This window comes from Schistocerca cancellata, chromosome 1 (assembly GCF_023864275.1).
Source record: "Schistocerca cancellata isolate TAMUIC-IGC-003103 chromosome 1, iqSchCanc2.1, whole genome shotgun sequence".
In the NCBI taxonomy this organism is placed as follows: Eukaryota; Metazoa; Arthropoda; class Insecta; order Orthoptera; family Acrididae; genus Schistocerca; species Schistocerca cancellata.
The window spans coordinates 771,193,708-771,213,471 of record NC_064626.1 but is presented as its reverse complement, the minus strand read 5'-3'; the positions used below and the strand labels follow the sequence as shown (position 1 = coordinate 771,213,471).

The window sequence follows — 19,764 nt, the reverse complement described above, 5'->3', positions numbered from 1 at the left end:
TAAGGTATGGGGAGGATAAAGTGAAACGCTGTTTCGGAGCCCAAGACGATATGCACGGAGACATCAGGTGTATTACGATTGTCGTGGATTAGTGCGCATAATTTTGCGAAATAATCTGAAATTTCATCCACACAAGATGTGTATTCCTCAGTTCATTACGGCACCAGATAGTGAGTAATGAGAGGACTCTGCTGTTCGAATGCAAGTGGTCTTGAAGAAAATGAAAATGCGTTAGTTGTCATGAATATTGAGAATCGTTTACATTTCAATGGAGAGGTCAAAAAACAATACAGCCGCTGATAGGACAATAATAATCCTCTTAAAATCCGCGACAAACCTCTCCGTTTACATACAACAGGATCGTATAGAACTGACATTATCGGCATCACAAACCTGTAGTTTATTGAAGATGAAAATGGTGTCACTGTGTCACCAATGCACCAATGAGCGTCACGTTCCCATCATCCGCAGTTTCTTGCCTCCACCGCTGGGAAGACGTCTGGTAAAAAATTAAAAACATTATTTTCCAAAGGATGTTACAACTCCACACGTTTCATGCACGTTGTTAGCAACATGTTTCCAGGAAAACGATTTCACAGATAACCTAAGTTGGAACGATCACATAGATAATGTTGTGGGTGGAGCAAACCAAAGACTGTGATTCATTGGCAGAACACTTAGAAGGTGCAACAGGTCTACTAAAGAGACTGCTTACACCACGCTTGTCCGCCCTATTCTGGAGTATTGCTGTGCGGGTGCGGTGTGGGATCTGCATCAGGTGGGACTGACGGATGATATTGAAAAAGTTCAAAGAAGGGCGGCACATTTTATACTATCGCGAAATAGAGGAGATAGTGCCACAGACATTATACGTGAATTGGAGTGGCAATCATCAAAACAAAGGCGTTTTTCGTTGAGACAGTATCTTCTCATGAAATTTCAATCACAGTTTTCTCTTCCGATTGTGAAAACATTCTGTTGGCACCCACCTACATAGGAAGAAATGATCATCACGATAAAATAAGAGAAATCAGGGCTCGCACAGAAAAATTTAAGTGCTCGTTTTCCCACGCGCCGTTCGAGAATGGAACGGTAGAGAGACAGCTTGAAGGTGGTTCATTGAACCCTCTGCCAGGCACTTAATTGTTAATAGCAGAGTAGATGTAGATGGAGACATCCCTTGGTGCCCAAGATCCCCTGAGCTGACTGCTTGTGACTTTTTTGTGGGAGTGCTTCAACTGGCACATCTACATTAAAGAAGAACCACACTTAGAGGAGCTGAAGAAGCAATCCAGCAGGAAATAGTATAAACTGATCTTCAATAGTTGGAACTCGTATATACGATTTTCAGCAGAAACTTCAAGAAAAATGGTATCTTCTGTCTCATATGATCCTTAAATCTCAGTAAACACTTAACAGGCATGTGATTAAGAAGTTAGGATAAGTTAGGCAGAACCGGATGAGTTCTAGAAATCTACTCTTCAGCGTCACAAGTGGTAAAGAAACTGTTGCCATACAGCGGTTGAATGCTGGCACTCGGTGAGTAAGATGGGAAGCGGAAGACACAGCCCAAGTGCGTCACTTACTGCGTTAAAACTTTGTAGAACACTGTGCTCTGAGTCTTAAGTTCTAAAAGTATTTTGCTTTGTAAGATTTTTTGGCTTCAAATTAATATATCTCTGACAACTCAGTTATTTGTTACGTGTCTGTTGCACATTAAGTTTATAAATCCAGAAGAGGTTATCATGTCACCGGCGCGTCAATATCCTTGCACAGATCTATGAACTTAACAAACAAACAAAAAATGTTTTGCATTTCCGTTGAATCGTGTGAGTATAATGTGGGTGATAACTGCCAATACTTTTTGTGTATGCTTATTAAAACTATTATTTTGTTTCGCATTATTTTATTTGCGTTTTGTATTGCAGATGGGGAAAAATTAAAGAAAAGCTTCCTCGTGAACCGAGAATGTTTTGCAAAACGCCAATATAACTTACCCTGAGAGTAAATGGAATTATTCGGGGTGCCGCATTCCTGTCAGTGTGGAAAAGATTTTCCATCGAAAGTAACAGTTGGTCAAACAATATTTAGTGAGGAGCAAGAAAGATCAAGGGACAAGGAAGACCAACAAACTCACATTTGCAAACATTTTCAGGACCACATGGATGATTGTAAAAACTGGATTTCACTCAAAAGGCATTTTTCAATTGAAGGAAAAACCAGTGGCTGAACATGACTCATTGCCGGCTGATACATCGTAAAGCCAAGAAAACTCAACAAAGGTAAATGAGCGTCAGCCTGTGTCATCTCCCGCTAACTAAGTTCATGATAACAATGGCACGCCAAATTATTCTGTTTCCTTCCACGACTTACTGTCTTCAGCCACAAAACGGAAACCAGTGCTTCTCACATTCCCAGAAATTGTGAACAGAAAGAAGCTGGAAAATAAAAGAAAAAGTCTGTTTTCAGCCAGTCAGATCGGAGAAACATCAAGAAGAGACTACATCTACAGGATAAATCATCAGAGTCGGGTTCCTTGGAATTCTCTGAACAAACAAATGAAGATAATGCCGCAGCTTATTAACTATGCAACATTAAATTCGGTGATCCAGTAGCCGCGGAAGAATGTCGTTGCAACGGCAGTGAATGATTAAGGGCGACAATTATTGAACTATATGAAATAACATCGTTATAACTTTGCGCTAGGACGTTCACACTGCACGATTGGCATCGGGGCATGGTGAAAATTAGTATACGCATGCGAATTTGGTTTAGCGACGAAGCCCACTTTCATTTGGATGGGTTCATCAACAAGCAAAATTGGCAGTGTCCAGTCACGGAATAATCGGTGCGACATTCCTTGATGGCACGGTGACTACCGAACATTACGTGAAGGTTTTGGAAGATGATTTCATACCCATTACCCAAAGTGACTCTCATTTCGACAACATGTGGTTCATACAAGACGGACCTCGATCCGATGAAAGCAAGGGAGTGTTTTCTCGCTCTGGTGTACCCAGAGACCACAGGCATGGGCCTCGATTGGCCGCTATATTCTCCGGATCTAAACACATGCGACTTCTTTTTGTGGGGCTATGTTAAAGACAAGGTTTACAGCAATAACCCAAAACCATCGATGAGCTGAAAACAGCCATTCAGAAGGTCATCGACAACATCGATGTTCCGACCCTTCAGCGGATCATGCAGAATTTTGCTGCTTGTCTACGCCACAGCATCGCCAATGATAACAGGCATATCAAACATGTCATAACCTAAATCCGAATATCTGTAGTGACGTTCACATGTTGAATAAAGTATGTGCACGCGGTGTTAGTCACTAACGTACGTTTTTTTCGAATAGTTCAATAATTGTCACCCTGTATCATGAGCCATTTGTTGTTTCAGTGAAGGAGAAAGGCTTATTTGTGGAAAATGCGTTTATACTTTTTGTACTGACCCTATTCGCCGGATTTATGATATTGAAGAAGGCAGATAGGCCATGCTGTTCATTCTTCAGATGAATTTTGTGAAACTGTTAACAAAATTTATAAGTAGGCAAACATGTCGGGATAGCAGCACGGTCTAACGAGCCGCTTCCGAGATTCAGGGAGGCGCGCCGGCTCCAGACTGAATTCGTCCTGCTGATAAACGACGACGGCCTGTGTGCCGGCCAGCCTGGATCGAGTTTTTATGCTGTTTCCCGCATCTGATTTGGTGAATTCCGGGCTGATACCCACGTCCCGCCTCAGCTGCACAATTTGAAAAGATTTAGAAAACGTTTTCACAGGCTCTGACAAGTATAATTAAATTTACAGTATGTAATAAAAGAAAGCTATATCTTGCAGACGGCCAGCCGATGTGGCCGAGCGGTTCTAGGCACTTCAGTCCGGAACCGCGCGACTGCTGCGGTCGCAGTTTAGAATCCTGCCTCGGGCATGGCTGTGTGTGATGTCCTTAGGTTAGTTAGGTTTAAGTAGTTCTAAGTTCTAGGGGACTGATGACCTCAGATGCTAAGTTCCATAGTGCTCAGAGCCATTTGAACCATATCTACAGACATGTTATTATTTCACCTGAAATTTGCAATTTCAGAATTTTTCCTGCTAAGATTTTCATGTCACCTAATATCACAGCACGTAAATTATTTACCACTTGAAATCTTGCTTCAAGGTGTTCGATTTACTGCCGTAGCGACTAATCCTGATTAATCCAAACGTTTACAATTTGTCACATAAAGTTTTGCCGACGTGAAAGCTCTCTTACGTGTCAGAGGAAAAACTAATGCATTACATTTATAACAAAAGTTGCTTACAATATATGTTTCCATTGCCTCACTCGTTTTTGTTAATTTTTCTTCTTTGTTGTGTTACAGAATCCCGTGGCCCACTGCTGGTCCGAACAAACACACCACAAACGGAAGTTCTGCAATGTATGCAGGAAGAAGCTCGATGACAGCTTGTCAATACACTGTGAAAGTAAGTAAACCTCATTTCGCCACCTTACGTTTGAGTTTTATAGAATCTCTGGCGCCAAATGTCAAGAGCATAGCAGAACTCATGCAGCTATAAAGAGATGTAGTAATGCAATATCCTTGTAGAACTCACCACTCACTTAAATTAGAAACACGGCAAGACTTTTATTCAAACGAGAGTTCTATAAGTGAAGAAAATTCACAGCCCATGAAGCACGACTTGTATCTTTTTCGGCGTTACTAGAATTCACTGTAGCACAGTGTAAAATTCAGGGAGTTTACGTCGTGCTGATAGACCAGTTGCATACACCGTGTGCAGAGTTTATCGTTAGTATGTAGGCTTCTAGTTGAACCTAGTGATGATCGCAGTTATTCTCGGCTACAATATTCCACGCAGTTATACCGGATGGCTATGATTACTCACGGAGATCTAGTGTGGGCTGAAATTATAGCATGGGAGCGAAACTTGGTAGATAAGCTAATGCAAGTCACTGCAGAACCAATTTACGTCAAAAAAATAAAAAAAAATTAGTTCCAATTTTGGCCACCTGGTGCATATCTGGCGCTGCACAGCATCTCGTCGACGTCTCCCATGCTCGTATTGAACAACCTGTGTAAGCAGCTGTTAATACTAAAATCAATATTATGCGCTTCTCACTTGTTTGACCTTCTCTGTCCGCGTCCCGTTCCTAATCCATAACGTACGGAAACATATCTGTACGTCTTTGTTACATTCACAGCGATAGATTTTCACCTGGTGGCCAAAATTGGAACTAATTTTTTTCTAGTGTAAATCGGTTCCGCTTTAACGCATTAGAATATCTACTAAGGTCCGCTGCCATAGGATAATTACAGCCCACACTTGACCTCTGTGAGCGACTGCATTTTAATTATAGCCATCCGGTACATTTAGATAATAGAAATTGACCTTCAGACTGTACTGTTGTGAGGTTACATTATGCCTTTGAGGCTGACAATGAGGATTACTGAAGGTGTAAGCAGATCGAAATTATTCAGTGCCGCATTGATAATTGGTGCCCGGTGTTAAGCAATGATCTTAAGCGGACAAAGCTGACTGGACGAGAAAATACCCCAGTTCCTGTTAATGCTGCTCCCATTGCAGGCGATACCATGAAATAACATCCCAGAGAACTGCGCAAGGAACGTCTGTGAAACAATCATTGTACGCTTTAGCTCTTCTCCTTATTTTGTCTACAGAAAAGCGATATGGAATTTTTGAGTGCGCCATGGTATAAACATTTTGTTTGTTCTTTCCAAACTAGTTAAAAAGAGCGTGTTTTCATCGGGAGTGGACTTTTATCCTGAAAAACACATGAACCACAGAGAGAGATACAAAATGAATTTAAATGTAAGACAATTCCATTTTCCACCCTCCTTGTAATAAAATCACTGTCTCTTATACCACTATCAGCTGATTTCTACTGTTTGCAATTATCAACTGCCTGCTCCTATACACGTAAATTTAGATTGCCAGCCTTTGTAGGTGCTACAAATGTGCATACAGTATGTCATTTTAGCACGCAGCCGTCGTACTAAACACGAGCGAGAACGACGTTCCATAGTCGCTCGTGTTTAATACGATGGCTACGTATTAAAATGGCAGATGCGCATTTGCATACACCTGCAAAGGGTGACGGTGTAAATTTTCGAAAGTAAGAATACGTACTTGGAAATGGTAAAGATCAGAAATCCACTGATATTGGTATGAGTGACAGTCATGTTATTGCAACCAGGGTGAGAATGGAATTGTTTTTCAATAAATTTGAGTGTGTAGCACCAGACACGAAAAATCTTGTAAATTTATTTTGAATATCATCGTCGTAAGTACATTCTTGTGCAAAACTTAAGGACGAAAGCATCTTTCGTATGATGTATCACTGTCAAGTAACATAGCTGGATGAAACTTCGAGCACACACAGAAAAAGAACTGCTACAGTACACTACAAAAGATAACTGAAAGAAATATGCAGTGAGACGAACAACAATGACACTTTTATTCAAGGTCATAATTACACTGAAGTCACCACAGGTTCCTTTATGTTTATGTGTGTATTAGAGTCACCAGCGAGTCCATGTCCTTGTTCATGAAGCACCTGATTCAATTCCTGTTCACTTCAGGCGATTGCTGCTATGTCATCAGAGAATGGTATAAAACTGATTTGTTTCTCTGCGTTTGACATACAACTCTCATATCAACACTTGCCTCACCCTCGTTCAATGTACTACATTAATATGTGCTTACACTGACAATGTACTACATTAATATGTGCTTACACTGATCAGTCAGAACATATTGATTACCTACCTAATAACCGATATGTCCACCTTTGGCACGGATAACAGTGGCGACGCATCGTGGCATGGAAGCAGTGATGTCTTGGAAGGACGCTGGAGGCAATTGGCACCACATCTGCACACATAAGTCACCTAATTTCCGTAAATTCCGGGGGGTTGGGGAGGGGGGGGGGCGATGAGCTCTGACGCTGCGTACAATCACATCCCAGGCGTGTTCGATAGGGTTCAGATCTTGCGAGTTAGGGGGCCAGCACATCAACTAGAACTCGCCACTGTGTTCCTCGAACCACTCCAACACATTCCGGGCCTTGTGACATGGCGTATTATCTTGTTTAAAAATGCCACTGCCGTCAGGAAACATGACCTCCATGAAGGAGTTTGCGTGGTATGCAACCAGTGTACAATACTCCTCGGCCTTAATGGAGCCTTGTACGAGCTCCACTGGACTCGCCCACGTGTATGTTCCCCAGAGCGTAAAGGAGCCGCTGCCATCTTGTCTCCGTCTCGCAGTACAGGTGTCAAGGAGATGTTCCTCTGGAAGACGACGGATTCGCGCTCTCCCATCGGCATGATAAAGAAGGTACCGGGATTCATCAGACTGTGCAACGCTCTTCCACTGCGACAACGTCCGGTGCCGATGGTCACGTGCCCATTTCAGTCGTTGCTGCCGATGTCGCGACGTTAACTGTGGCACATGCGTGGGTTGTTGGCTGCGGAGGCTCATTGTTAGCAGTATTCGGTGTACTGTGTGTTCAGACACACTTGTGTTCTGCCCAGCATTAAAATCTGATGTTAGTTCCTCTACAGTTCGCCGCCTGTCCTGTTTCACCAGTCTGCCCAGGCTACAACTTCCGACATCTGTAATGAGGGGTGGCCGCCCAACCGCACGACCTCTGGAAGCGGTTTCACCTTGATTTCTCCACGTGTTGAAGACACTCACCGCAGCGCTTTTCGAACACCTGACAAGTCGCGCAGTTCCCGAAATGCTCGTGCCGAGCGTCCGGGCCATCACAATCTGCCCGCGGTCAAACTCAGATAGAACGCACGCCTTCCCTATTCTACACACGGACAGCACGCTCACTGATACTACAAGCACTGTGCTCGAGTCTGGACGGGTTTATATCGATAATAGGTCGGTGGTTATAATCATGGAGGTAAGAATAAGGGGAGATGGCGCTTCGTCTCCCAGCCGTACTACGTTTTGAAGCCATGGGGGCGTGGCTCGCTGCCGTGACACTCTGACCAAAACATTGCCAGTGTGCTATAGCGCTGCGTGTATTATAGTCGCTAATTGCACCATATACGCATGTAACGTCATCAGATTGGTTGTTTCAAAGTTTTTGTTTAAAATAAAATTTCGTAAAGACGAAATTCCGCGTTTCTTCTGATTAAAAATAGTTTTTAATGTAATATTACGAATAGCTAGCCTACAATGTAAACGATACAATTTTGTTAATTCAGTAATAAACGTGTATCACAAACTAAATAATAGAAACTGAAAACTAAGTTAGTTATACCCTCCCTCCAAAGCCCCATAAATACATCTTGTTTGTAATACGAACTGGGACATTTCAGTTACGTTACACTACTGGGAAACACTGTTCATTACCACCAATATTTACTGAAATACGGTACATAGAATGGCAAATCTACACAGTGTCCTGTTTAGACCTATACTTTACGCCAGGTAATGTAGTGTTAGCTTTTAATTTGGTACATGATGAAGACAAAGAGAGTTACTCAACACTTCGATTATCGACGATACGTAGGTATTATACTGAAACGTGAACCTGAAAACTAAGAATTTAATTCTTTGAATTAACATACCTTTTGCAAATGTTTTGGGTGTGTAGGGAAAACTGATGGTACAGCATTTTCTCGGAGCCTTACTGTTGAAAGGGAAGTTCGGTCTATGTCCTTTTCTCGGAAATGCTGAGAACATATAGTGCTCCATTTAGACGCACGCCAATTCTTCCTCCTCACGGCATTGTCCCACAGAGCTTTCCGACTTTCATTTTTAGGAAATCTAAAATCATACGGGAGAAAAACACGCTATAGTACAAGTACCGATGTAGCACACGTTCATTCACAATGAAGTTGTAAAATCACACTTAACGAGACAACTTACACATGAAATGTTATTCCCTTCGATTTCGCATCACAATCAGAACGATTCGTGCATCCGAACACCACACAAGTCACCATAATAGCGCAAAATCCTTCCAAAAGCGAGCGACAAGCCTATGCACACAAGCTTACAGCAGCAATGTTTTGGTCGGATTGAGATGGCTACCCTCGGCTTCACATAGCTTCACAGCTGTGACGTCACGGCGTCTCCCTCTATTCTTACCTCCATGGTTATAATGTTCTGGCTGATCAGTCTATGCAACCCTGACTTATATGAGGAGACTCCAAAAAGTAAGTTACACGTTATTACGGAAGGGCAAGCAACAGTTATTGAATGCTACAGCACACTTAAAAGTAACACGGATAAATGATGCTATTTTTTTTAACATAGTTACCAAGTCTCCCACCCTGTACCTGCACTTAATACCATACTGCCTAAGAATAATGAATTCCATTCCATGAATGCAAGTTTTGTTTCTCAGTTTTTCCTAAAACAGCCTTCTCTTAGAAACCGCATGCTTAACATGCTTTTACAGAAACTCTTGCTCTCCTTACTTTCAGTTTTCCTTCTACTCTTCGATAATCTTGTGAGTATTTTTGACGCATGTGATCTATGGTGATTGTGCGGAAATTTTCACATACACTCGCGCTTGTTTTGTTCGGAAACGTTTTCAGTACCTGATGGCTTTCTCCAGTTTCATGAATTTCATTCATGAGCACGTATATTTGTTGGTTTGGTCCTTAGCCTGAAGCCCCCAAGAGTTCCACTGGTATTTTATCAATACTTAAACATTTGTTTGTTAGTGGGTTCGTGAAAAGCTTTTTGAATTTCAAAGTTACGGGTCAAACCTCTCGTGCCATCTTCTTGCACAAAGTCGTCATTTTCAATTGATCTAATTTCTTTTCGGCAACTATAAAGTATCTGCAGGTATTGTCTCCGTCTTCTCGCCTTATTTTCTGCTTCCACAATCGAATTAGCTTTCTCTACTCTATTTGCTGTGAACTTTTCTTGTATCATTTCTGAAGTGATATATATGTGCAGCATCTACGTTACACTGTATCTATGTCGTGACAAATTTCCTTCATTCATTCTTCAGTAAGTTTTCTTCATTGCTGGTAAATTTCATTTCTGAGTGATATATACTGTTAGTTTCCTCTGTAGACATCTTTATTTCTGAAATTTTGTTGATGTTAGCACCTTATCTATCACCGATAGTTCCTCTTTTCTGCCTTTTCAGTATTAGTATTTAATCTGCTGCATTTGCTGCAACCATTACCTCGGTTTACACACACTGAAACGTATTTTGCCATGTTTTCTGGTCAGCGTTTTTAGTTACTTCAATGTGTCTAGGTTACATTGCTTCTAAAGCTTTCTTTTTAACTTCTCGAATTTTAACAGACATTTCATTAGTGCTACGTTAAGGTCATTATCAGTGTCAGCCTCTGGATAGCTCTTGCTGTATTTAACTTGGCTCCGGAGCTTTGTTTTACCAAAATATACACAACATTTTATTTTCTTGGGCCTTTGGCATCTTCATGATATATTTCCTTTACAAGGATTCTCGAACAGTGTATTCGCAATGACTAACTCGTGCCCAGCAGAGAATTCCATTAATCTTTCTCTTTTCTCACTTCTTTGCCGAGATCGAACTATGTCGTCTTTTTTTCTGTTCACTACTTCCGCCAACGACTGCGTTCCAGTTTCTCATTACTTTACATCCCCTTCCACTTTGACGTATTTTACGAGGTCGTTTATGGTATTACACATTCTTTAATATCATTGCCATCTTTTAGTTGTCTTGCATAAAAAATTGTTCAAATGGCTCTGAGCACTATGGGACTTAACTTCCGAGGTCATCAGTCCCCTAGAGCTTAGAACTACTTAAACCTAACTAACCTAAGGACATGACACACATCCATGCCCGAGGCAGGATTCGAACCTGCGACCGTAGCGGTCGCGCGGTTCCAGACTGTAGCGTCTAGAACCGGTCGGCCACCCCGGCCGGCTGTCTTGCATACTTGTATCTATTTTTACAATGTCTTGGATATCCATACAAATTCACCATGAACATTCTCTCGGTTTGCTGTATATAGCCAATTACGCTAGTGCCAATTTCCGTATTCATTACTACTCCTGAACCTCCTTTACCATTAATTGAGCCAATATTAATAATACTATGATACACTCCAAAAACCCCTTCTTCTAACCATCAAATTGCATTGATTCCGGAAATATCTGTCAAAATCCTTTCCATTTCAACCTGTCGATATTTTAATTTCCCACACTATCTTTGTGTTCTACGTTCCATGCCTGTTTTAGTTAGTGTTCCCTTGTTATCTGATAGGTCCTCCCAAATAGTCTCTGCCGGGAAATCCGAGTGAGAATTATATAAAAACACATGGTTGTGTGTGTTCCAGTATATTTATGGAAAGTCTTTAACCATTTTCAGCAAATTTGGTACACATACGACTATCCAAAAAAAAAAGATTCTGTCAGGATAAGGTAGCCTTGGCACCCGTAACGGGTAGGATTATGGATGTGAACTCCGTATCACGTGGAAAGATTTAAACCAAATTGTTACACATATGGTTTACTATCCGGAAATTGGCTGTGACATTCTTAACATCCTTAAGGAGTGAGGAGAGTTGACAGGGGGATAACATTTAGAAATAATTCAAAATAGTTTATGCTAAAGCCGAATCCTTGGCTTTCGTCGTCGCTAAGCTGATTATGTTAGTTCCTAAATTTCATTCTCAGTGTTAGAGGTGGGAACTAAGAGGTAAAAATATTCTAAGTGGACTAATGTTAGCGTGGAACCCGAAGTTTTTAAAATGCAGCAAAGGTGTTTAGTAATGTCCCCATTGGCGTGTAAGTCAAAGATTAATTGAACAGAACTACTGGAGCTTTATAGAACCAATTGCTAACTCTTAGAACAAGTATAAGAGCGTAGAATCTTGTAAAGAATTAACGTGCCTTTGTGTACTGCGGAATCTGGGTAAATAACTGGGCGGTGCTGGAGTAACCAGCTAGTCTCTCTAAATAAAATTGGACACTTGGCCTGAGACCGCCACGGCACCACGTGTCCATGGAGACTGTGACGACTCGGGCAGTAGTTTGCTTCAGAATTAAAGAGGATTTGTGTGAGCATTCTACGTGCTACTGGACTAATTTTTCGAATTATTGATTTTTCACTTTTCCTGTTGCGCCTGGTACATTCCAGAAAATTTCGCTCCATAGTATTTCAGTACTACAAGCAGATCTCTGTATAAAATCCCTATACTGAATCAATTCTTATTTCGAAATCGCTTGAAGTTCTAATATGATATAATATAATAATAGCCCGCCCACGTAGAAAATTGGTCAAAATGGGGTGACCCAAGTCTGATCCATAGTATTAGTAACCATTTATTCTTGTTGGGTCACTGAATAGAGACTTGTTAGAGCAACTGAAGAGCTACCTGAAGAATATTTATTTGTTCTGATTTCGAAAGCCAATAATAATGGTCATGTGAGCTTCCAGCACAACGGTCCAATGATGCCTTCAGCAGATGCTGTTTCATAGCAACATTTGATTTTACCAATGAAAAGAACAACTGTATTTATTTATCTTATGAACTGGTTTTCGCCAAGCAAGGCCATCGTCTGATTATTGTCTGACAGCGGTCTTGTAAGCCCAAATCTGTTTCACACGATAAAAAAGCACTTCAAAACATTCATAGTTTTGTATTCATTCATAGAAAAGTAAAAACAGAACCACTGAGAATGAAATTTAGGAACTAACATAATCAGCTTAGCAATACGAATCACGCCGCCCGCGGCTCTGATCCCGTTGCTGGTGCTTTGCTGTTTGCTGATAGCAGTTCACTACTATCGTCATAGTAATGTATAGCATAAATTGCTTTGCCGTTTCTAATACCAACGGAGAGATAACCAATTTAAAGATACTCTGCGGGGATAACAGTCTCTATGTAGTCACTGCTGTTCGACCCAAAAACGCTAAGCATGTAACTGGTAGCCTTTCATACTATTACAGCCTCTAATCACGGAGGAAGGCTTTCCACTGAGCTACGATACAATGATGACGAAATTTCTCCCCATTCTTCCAAAAAACACTGTGAAAAGATGTGGGGTTTTTCGACGAATCTAAGTGGTACATACCCGATTCTCTAGATAATCCCAGAGATTGTTGAAGGGTCATTCTGGAACTTAGAGCCCTCGGGTCTACAAAATCTACCCGACTTTCTGCCCACAAATGCAATGGTCCTTCCAGAGCTCAACCAAAACATTATGTTCACGACTATATTGTGGGAGAACACCTACGTCACGTATTTCTAACTAGATATTATTCCGTTTCTTAATCAGACTCGTTTCAGGTTATTTTTTTGTGCACATTCAGTGGAAATTAGTTATAACTAATAGAAGTAATGAGCTAACCTAAACGTGCTGCTATGAAATCCTATATATCTAAACCAAATTAATAAATACGAAATATTTATAGTAAAATTAATAATTATTATAAAATCTACTTACTTTATAGTGTGAAGATGCCTAAAACAATTAGATGTTACATTTTTGTCTAGAAAGAAACGTTAAATTCAGTTGGAAAAGATGAGTAATAATTTAGTTATTACCTGTAAAGTAAATAATATTGTACTAGCAACTGAAAAAGAATGGCAGACCTTAAACGAGCTTCTAGTAGAGATTTTTCGTAACTTCGCAGTTGTAACGTACATACTTGATAAACGTTGTTACAGTAACCAGCCGCTGTCGAAGGTTTTGCATAAATCACAGTGCCAGGTGTTTAGTGTTACCAATAGTGACAATATTTAAGTGGGACAAATCATCTGCATTAATAAAACACCTGTTGTGGAACAATGTAAAGAGAACGGCTACAAAATACAACCGGAAAATACGAGAATTACGGCCCATGTGGTAAGTTACTATGATTCAGACAACTGACACAATGCCAAACGAGATCAAGAGTACACAGTTGGTAGGACCTGGGAAACGCTGCGTGATACCTAACGGATACAAAGAAGGATTTTCGACGCCGATAGGGAGGCGGGAAATAGCTAAGGAGAAGCAATGGAGTGATTTTCTTACGAGGAAATACAGGACGTTTGTTTTAACTTGATACAAGTAAATATCTCGAGAACGCCGCATCCCACGAAAAAAGTGTTCTAGGCGAAAAGCTAATATTCGTTAAGGGAACATTTGTCTGCGCTATAGCTGGCCACCTACTAACCACCCCTCCTGCGTGGACAGGGTCAACTTTGCATTTTCAAATGGGAAACCCACATTTCTATTGCATATTCGGATTATTCGTCAACAAATACGTACGGTCTACTCAAACCATTGTTTTCCATTCGTGATAGAGGGCGCTGTAATTGAAAGATGTTTGTTAAGTGTGCCTGCTTTTGCAAATAAGAACCGACGCATTTGATTCTACATTTCATTTACGATGTAAATGTAAACATTTATATTCTAACGGCTGGTACTGAAATGAAATGAGCGTATAGCACGGTTGGCCGGGAGGTCCCATTCGGGGATGTTCGGCCGCCAAGTGCAAATCTTATTTCAGTCGACGCCACATTGGGCGACTTGCGCGTCGGTGATGAGGATGACATGTTTAGGACAACACAACACCCAATCTCGAGCGGAGAAAATCTTCAACCCGGCCGGAAATCGAACCCGGGCCTGTTTGCATTGGAGGCGAGCATGTTACGCAGGCTGACACGGCTGGTAGTGATGTTCAAACATTACCTGAGCGTTGCAAATGTGATTGTGCAGTACAAATAATATGGCTAGACATCGATATTTCTGGCAAATAAGATACTTGTATGGTAAAGTAATTTTCTGTTCCCTGCGGGTCGAGTGTGGTGGGTCCCCAAACCATCGGAATGTCGCCCTCGAACCCCGCCCTTGATCGATTTCGATGTTTGTTTCCATCCAACCGATGTAACTTTCGCTCTACGCGACCACCGGTGGAATACAAACCGCAACCACTGTAATATGGTAAAATTTGCGTAAAATGATAGTGACAGCCACACCTGCCACAGATACACATAAATGCTCACTTGCTCGTCCCATTGCATAGCGCCCACTGCAGCGCCGGGGCCTTCATAAGCACGAACACCGAACGTCTCGGCATCACCCCTCTGTGGAGCCTGTTCTTGCACAGCTAGTGTAGTGGATGTTGTATCTGTTGCAGAGAAGATCGAAATAATTTTAATTTATGGCGACCTTGCAAGAAGCACCCAAATTGTGAGATGCAAGGGGACTCATCGAAATCAAGCACCCCGATGGGAACAGAAAACTATTACATACACGAACTTGTTCCTGAAAGTAGTTAACAGCCAGACATTGAAAGTGCTTACTGTGCAATCAAATTTGCAACACTAAAGGAAATTTCGAACATAAATATCAACCGCTAGAACACAAAGGTTTACATTGTCATCATAAAGGGAATGAGAATCAAATGTGCTGGTTCTTAACTGCAAACCGAGCGAGGTGGCGCAGTGGTTAGCACACTGGACTCGCATTCGGGAGGACGACGGTTCAATCCCGTCTCCAGCCATCCTGATTTAGGTTTTCCGTGATTTCCCTAAATCGTTTCAGGCAAATGCCGGGATGGTACCTTTGAAGGAGCACGGCCGATTTCCTTCCCAGTCCTTCCCTAACCCGAGCTTGCGCTCCGTCTCTAATGACCTCGTTGTCGACGGGACGTTAAACACTAACCACCACCACCATCTTAACTGCAAAAACAGACACACTTGATATTTGACGATTACAACGTCATCTACCATGAATGGAAAACAATGCTGTGAGTAAACTGTACGTAACTTTTGGCACAGAATCAGATTATGCAATAAAAATTGGGGAGGGGATGGGGTTCCCCTTTGAAAATACAAAATTAAGCCCGCCCACGCAAGAGGGGTGTTAGGAGATGGCCAGTTGTAGGACAGACAGATGTCCCCTTTACTAGTATTAACTTTTCACCTAGATCATTTTTTTCGTACTATGCGTCGTTTTCAAGATATTTAGTTGTCTCAAGTTAAAACAAGCACCAAATGTTCAAATGTGTGTGTGAATTCCTAAGGGACCAAATTACTTATGTCATCGATCCCTAGACTTTCACACTACTTACACTAACTTATGCTAAGAACAGCACACACGCCCAGGCCCCAGGTAGGACTCGAACCTCCGGCGGGAGAGGCCGCGCAGGTGGCATGACGCCTCAAACCGCGCGGCCACTCCGCGCGGCAAAACAAGTACCTTGTATATCATTATCATCACCGCCCACCGCGAAATTAAATTCGACCTGGTGGCGTTGCAGGCACGTGGCGCGGTAGACTAGTGTGTAAGCGCAGCAGAGACGATGGGGAATTATTCTAATGGCGATGCGAGTCTCAAATGGGAAAATCCACTGACATAAGCGAGTCTGAGAAAGGCAAATTTTTATGGCATGTCGTCTGGGAACGAACATCTCGGAAACGGCGAAGCCGGTCGGCTTCGGCTGTTCTTGCGCTGCTATTATTAGCAAATATGGAAAGTGATTGCAGGATGGTGAGAAAACGAGTAGGCGATAAGGTGTTGTACGTCCACGGCCTCATCACAGACAGTGGAGTTAGGAGGCTTGCCCGTTCTCTAAAATAGGATGTGCTGCGAACTCTGGCAGATATGACAACAGAGCACAATGCTGATGCAGGCACAAATGCTTCAATCACACCGTTAAGCATACATTGTTGAACTGCGGTGAACAGTGTATACCCTCACGTCTTGCCGTGCTGATTCTACGACATCGTCAATTACGGTTGCAGTGAGCTCGGACAAGTCGAGTTTCGACTATGGATCAATGGAAACTCGTCACCTGGTTGGATGAGTGACGTTTCTTGTTGCACGAAGTCGATTATCGTGTCCGGATAGGCCGTCATCTAGGTGAACGGCAGGGAAACATGTACGAGGTCACGGACGCAGGCAGATGGCGGCAGTGTTATGCTGTGGGAAGACATTTACCTGGACTTCCGTGGGACCTGTAATAGTAATTTTTGAAGACACCATGGCATTTGTGCACTACGTGAAGATAAATGCGGACGACCTGCATCCCTTTATGCTTGATGTCTTCCCTTACGGCGATGGTATCTTCCAACTGATAACGGTCTGTGCTACAACGCCAGAATCGTGTCACAGAGATTTGAGGAGCATGGTAGTCAACTCACGTTGACGGTTTGGCCACCAAATTCTCCGCCCTGTTCCGGATGGAACACCCATTTGGCGGTATGAGGCACCTCCTCCAAGTCCTCAAACCACCGCCCCGTAATTCATAGAATTGCACGACCTTTGCATACACATTTGTTGACACTTACCTCCGAAAATCTACCACGGACTTGTCAAAGACGTGCCACGCAAAAACACGCTGTTCAGCTGCTGAGCATAGTAATGTTTTTACTCGTCAGTTTTTCGTTTTGAACAGTATTACATCAACTGTAACCAGCAGTCATACATTGCCTATCAAAAACGTGAAGCACCCAAAAGAAGAGGAGAAAACGAAATGAAACTTCACGGGTTGAGACGGTAAGTGATGTTATAGTGTTTACAAAAAGGAGTCAAATTTTTAAGAAACTTGGCAGTATGATCCTATTCATCGGTATGACGTTGCACCCCATCTGGCTTGGATGCAGGCGCTGAATCGGTTGGGAAGAGTATCGAAGCCATTTTATCTTCTCCTGAAGCATTCGAGCCCGTAGCTGTTGTTACAGGTTCTTGATATTTTGGAAACTAGCACTAGGTTGGAGACGACGTCCGCGCTGGCCTCACAAATGTTCTATAGGGGACAGATGCGAAGATCTTGCAGCCAGGAGAGTACCTCAGCTTCATGCAGAGAGTACATAGACACGCCGTGTGTGGACGAGCATTGTCCTGTAGGAAAACGACACTACGATACTGTCGATTGATAGGTAAGACATCAGAATGCGGGATGTCCGCGATGCCCTGTTGTCCTCCAAAACAGTGGAAGAACGGGATCTCTCCCCAGGTGTCCGCCACAATCTCGGACGAGGGTTATGTGGGATAGTGCAGAACCGCGATTCATCGCTGGATACAGTGCGACGCCATTCATCAACAGTCCATGTTCCCCAGTCGCCACTACTCCAAAAGCGGCCGTTTTTGTTGTGGTATTAACGGCAGACTATCCATGGAACAGAAGTTCCCCAGTCCGGCTGCTGCTAGTCACCGACCAATGGTGCGGGCTGTCACAGAGTGTTGCAGGGAGTCCATTGCTTGTTCTCGGATGGCAGACGCAGATTTGAAGGGGTTACCATGTGCTTGGTGTACAATAGGGTGATCCTCCCTTGTGGTGGTTAGACTTGGTGCACCGGAACTTTGAAGTCAAGTGTGCCCGCCCTGAAGTTTCCATGCAGTCCAACAACGGGCTACTGTCACATCCAAATACCTCATAAATCTGGATGGTACACGATTCGGTTAGCCGGCCAAATAGTGATGCACAATGATGACCCTTTCGAACGCTGTCTCACACGAGTATGCGGCACTTCCGTGTCATTCACAATGATCACTACACATCTGACACTGTTCACGCTCCATATATACCCTACCATGCTTTGGTAACTACACTAAAGAACAACACTAATTTATTCCGATGGCCGTTTTACTTGACACAGTCGAATCGGCGAGTGTGTAAATGATTAGACTTTCGTCTGTGTCGTCTAGGTACCTTACTTTGTTTGTCAGGCAACGAAAATGGCTCTGAGCACTACGTGACTCAACATCTTAGGTCATAAGTCCCCTAGAACTTAGAACTACTTAAACCTAACTAACCTAAGGACATCAAACACACCCATGCCCGAGGCAGGATTCGAACCTGCGACCGTAGCAGTCCCGCGGTTCCGGACTGCAGCGCCAGAACCGCACGGCCACCGCGGCCGGCTCAGGCAACGAACAGAACAGTCAACATTGTGTTAATAGTGCGGGGATTTTTATTTTTTAAACCTCTACTAGGAACAGAAATCAAAAAAGTATGAATGTCGGTTGTTGATTTATCGTTGTTTCATTAACATAATCACACTGAGGAATAAAGAATTTTGAATAGACGTGTACCAGTTTTTTCCATGTAAGGTTCCCGCAACAGCAAAACGTCAGTTACAAGAGACACAAAAACGTGATGGAGGGTGGACTGCACTTAGAGGTTAAAACTCTAGCCAGAGAACACGACATGTGCGCGCGTCCACGTTTACGATGCTTGTGTACCTCGTCTACATAAGTAATGAGTCCATTCTAGTTTCTGGCCCTGCACAAGCTGAGGTGGTTATAGCACCTGTGGGACTTAAAACAAGAGCGCTGAAGGAAGTAAACAATTTCATGTGGCTTAGCCACAGGTCATGCCGTTCTGCTGAGCAGACAGTGTTTCTCCTCCAATTTTATAATGCTCTATCCTCCAGTTTTATAACGCTTTCGAGCGTACCTGTTTAGATTACGGATGCCAGATATACGTGTTTGAATAACACAGCTGCAGTACAGCAACAGATATGGCTGGCCAAAAGTGCCCCCAATTTCTGTCTACCCAGCAGCAACTGCGCACGGAGCATCTGGAATATCCGTTCTTGGCTGATCTATTGTTACCACTGTTTCCCTGTGTTGAGAGCCAATCAATGGAAACGGCGCTCAAGTGACAAAGCTATTTGGAATCCACACGAAAGAAATCTAGTGGCTCTTGTTATCGGGCCTAATTGCAGTATTTACCTAGAGATGGTGTTGGTTTCTATCCTGAGCTCTCAAGATACCCAGAATTACTCAGTATGTGAGAAACTTACCTTAGATTCAAATCTCAAAGTAAACT

The 19,764-nt window shown here is 42.7% G+C and overlaps 1 protein-coding gene across 8 annotated transcripts in view; it reads left to right on the top strand.

Moving 5' to 3' along the window:
- LOC126186955 (diacylglycerol kinase theta) overlaps positions 1-19,764 on the top strand; it is a 703,899-nt gene that overhangs the window by 281,936 nt on the left and 402,199 nt on the right. For all 8 annotated transcript variants that reach the window (XM_049928254.1, XM_049928253.1, XM_049928259.1 and 5 more), the window contains exon 3: positions 4,370-4,472. In XM_049928254.1, coding sequence (XP_049784211.1) covers positions 4,370-4,472 — 103 coding nt within the window. The remainder of the gene's footprint in view (positions 1-4,369; positions 4,473-19,764) is intronic.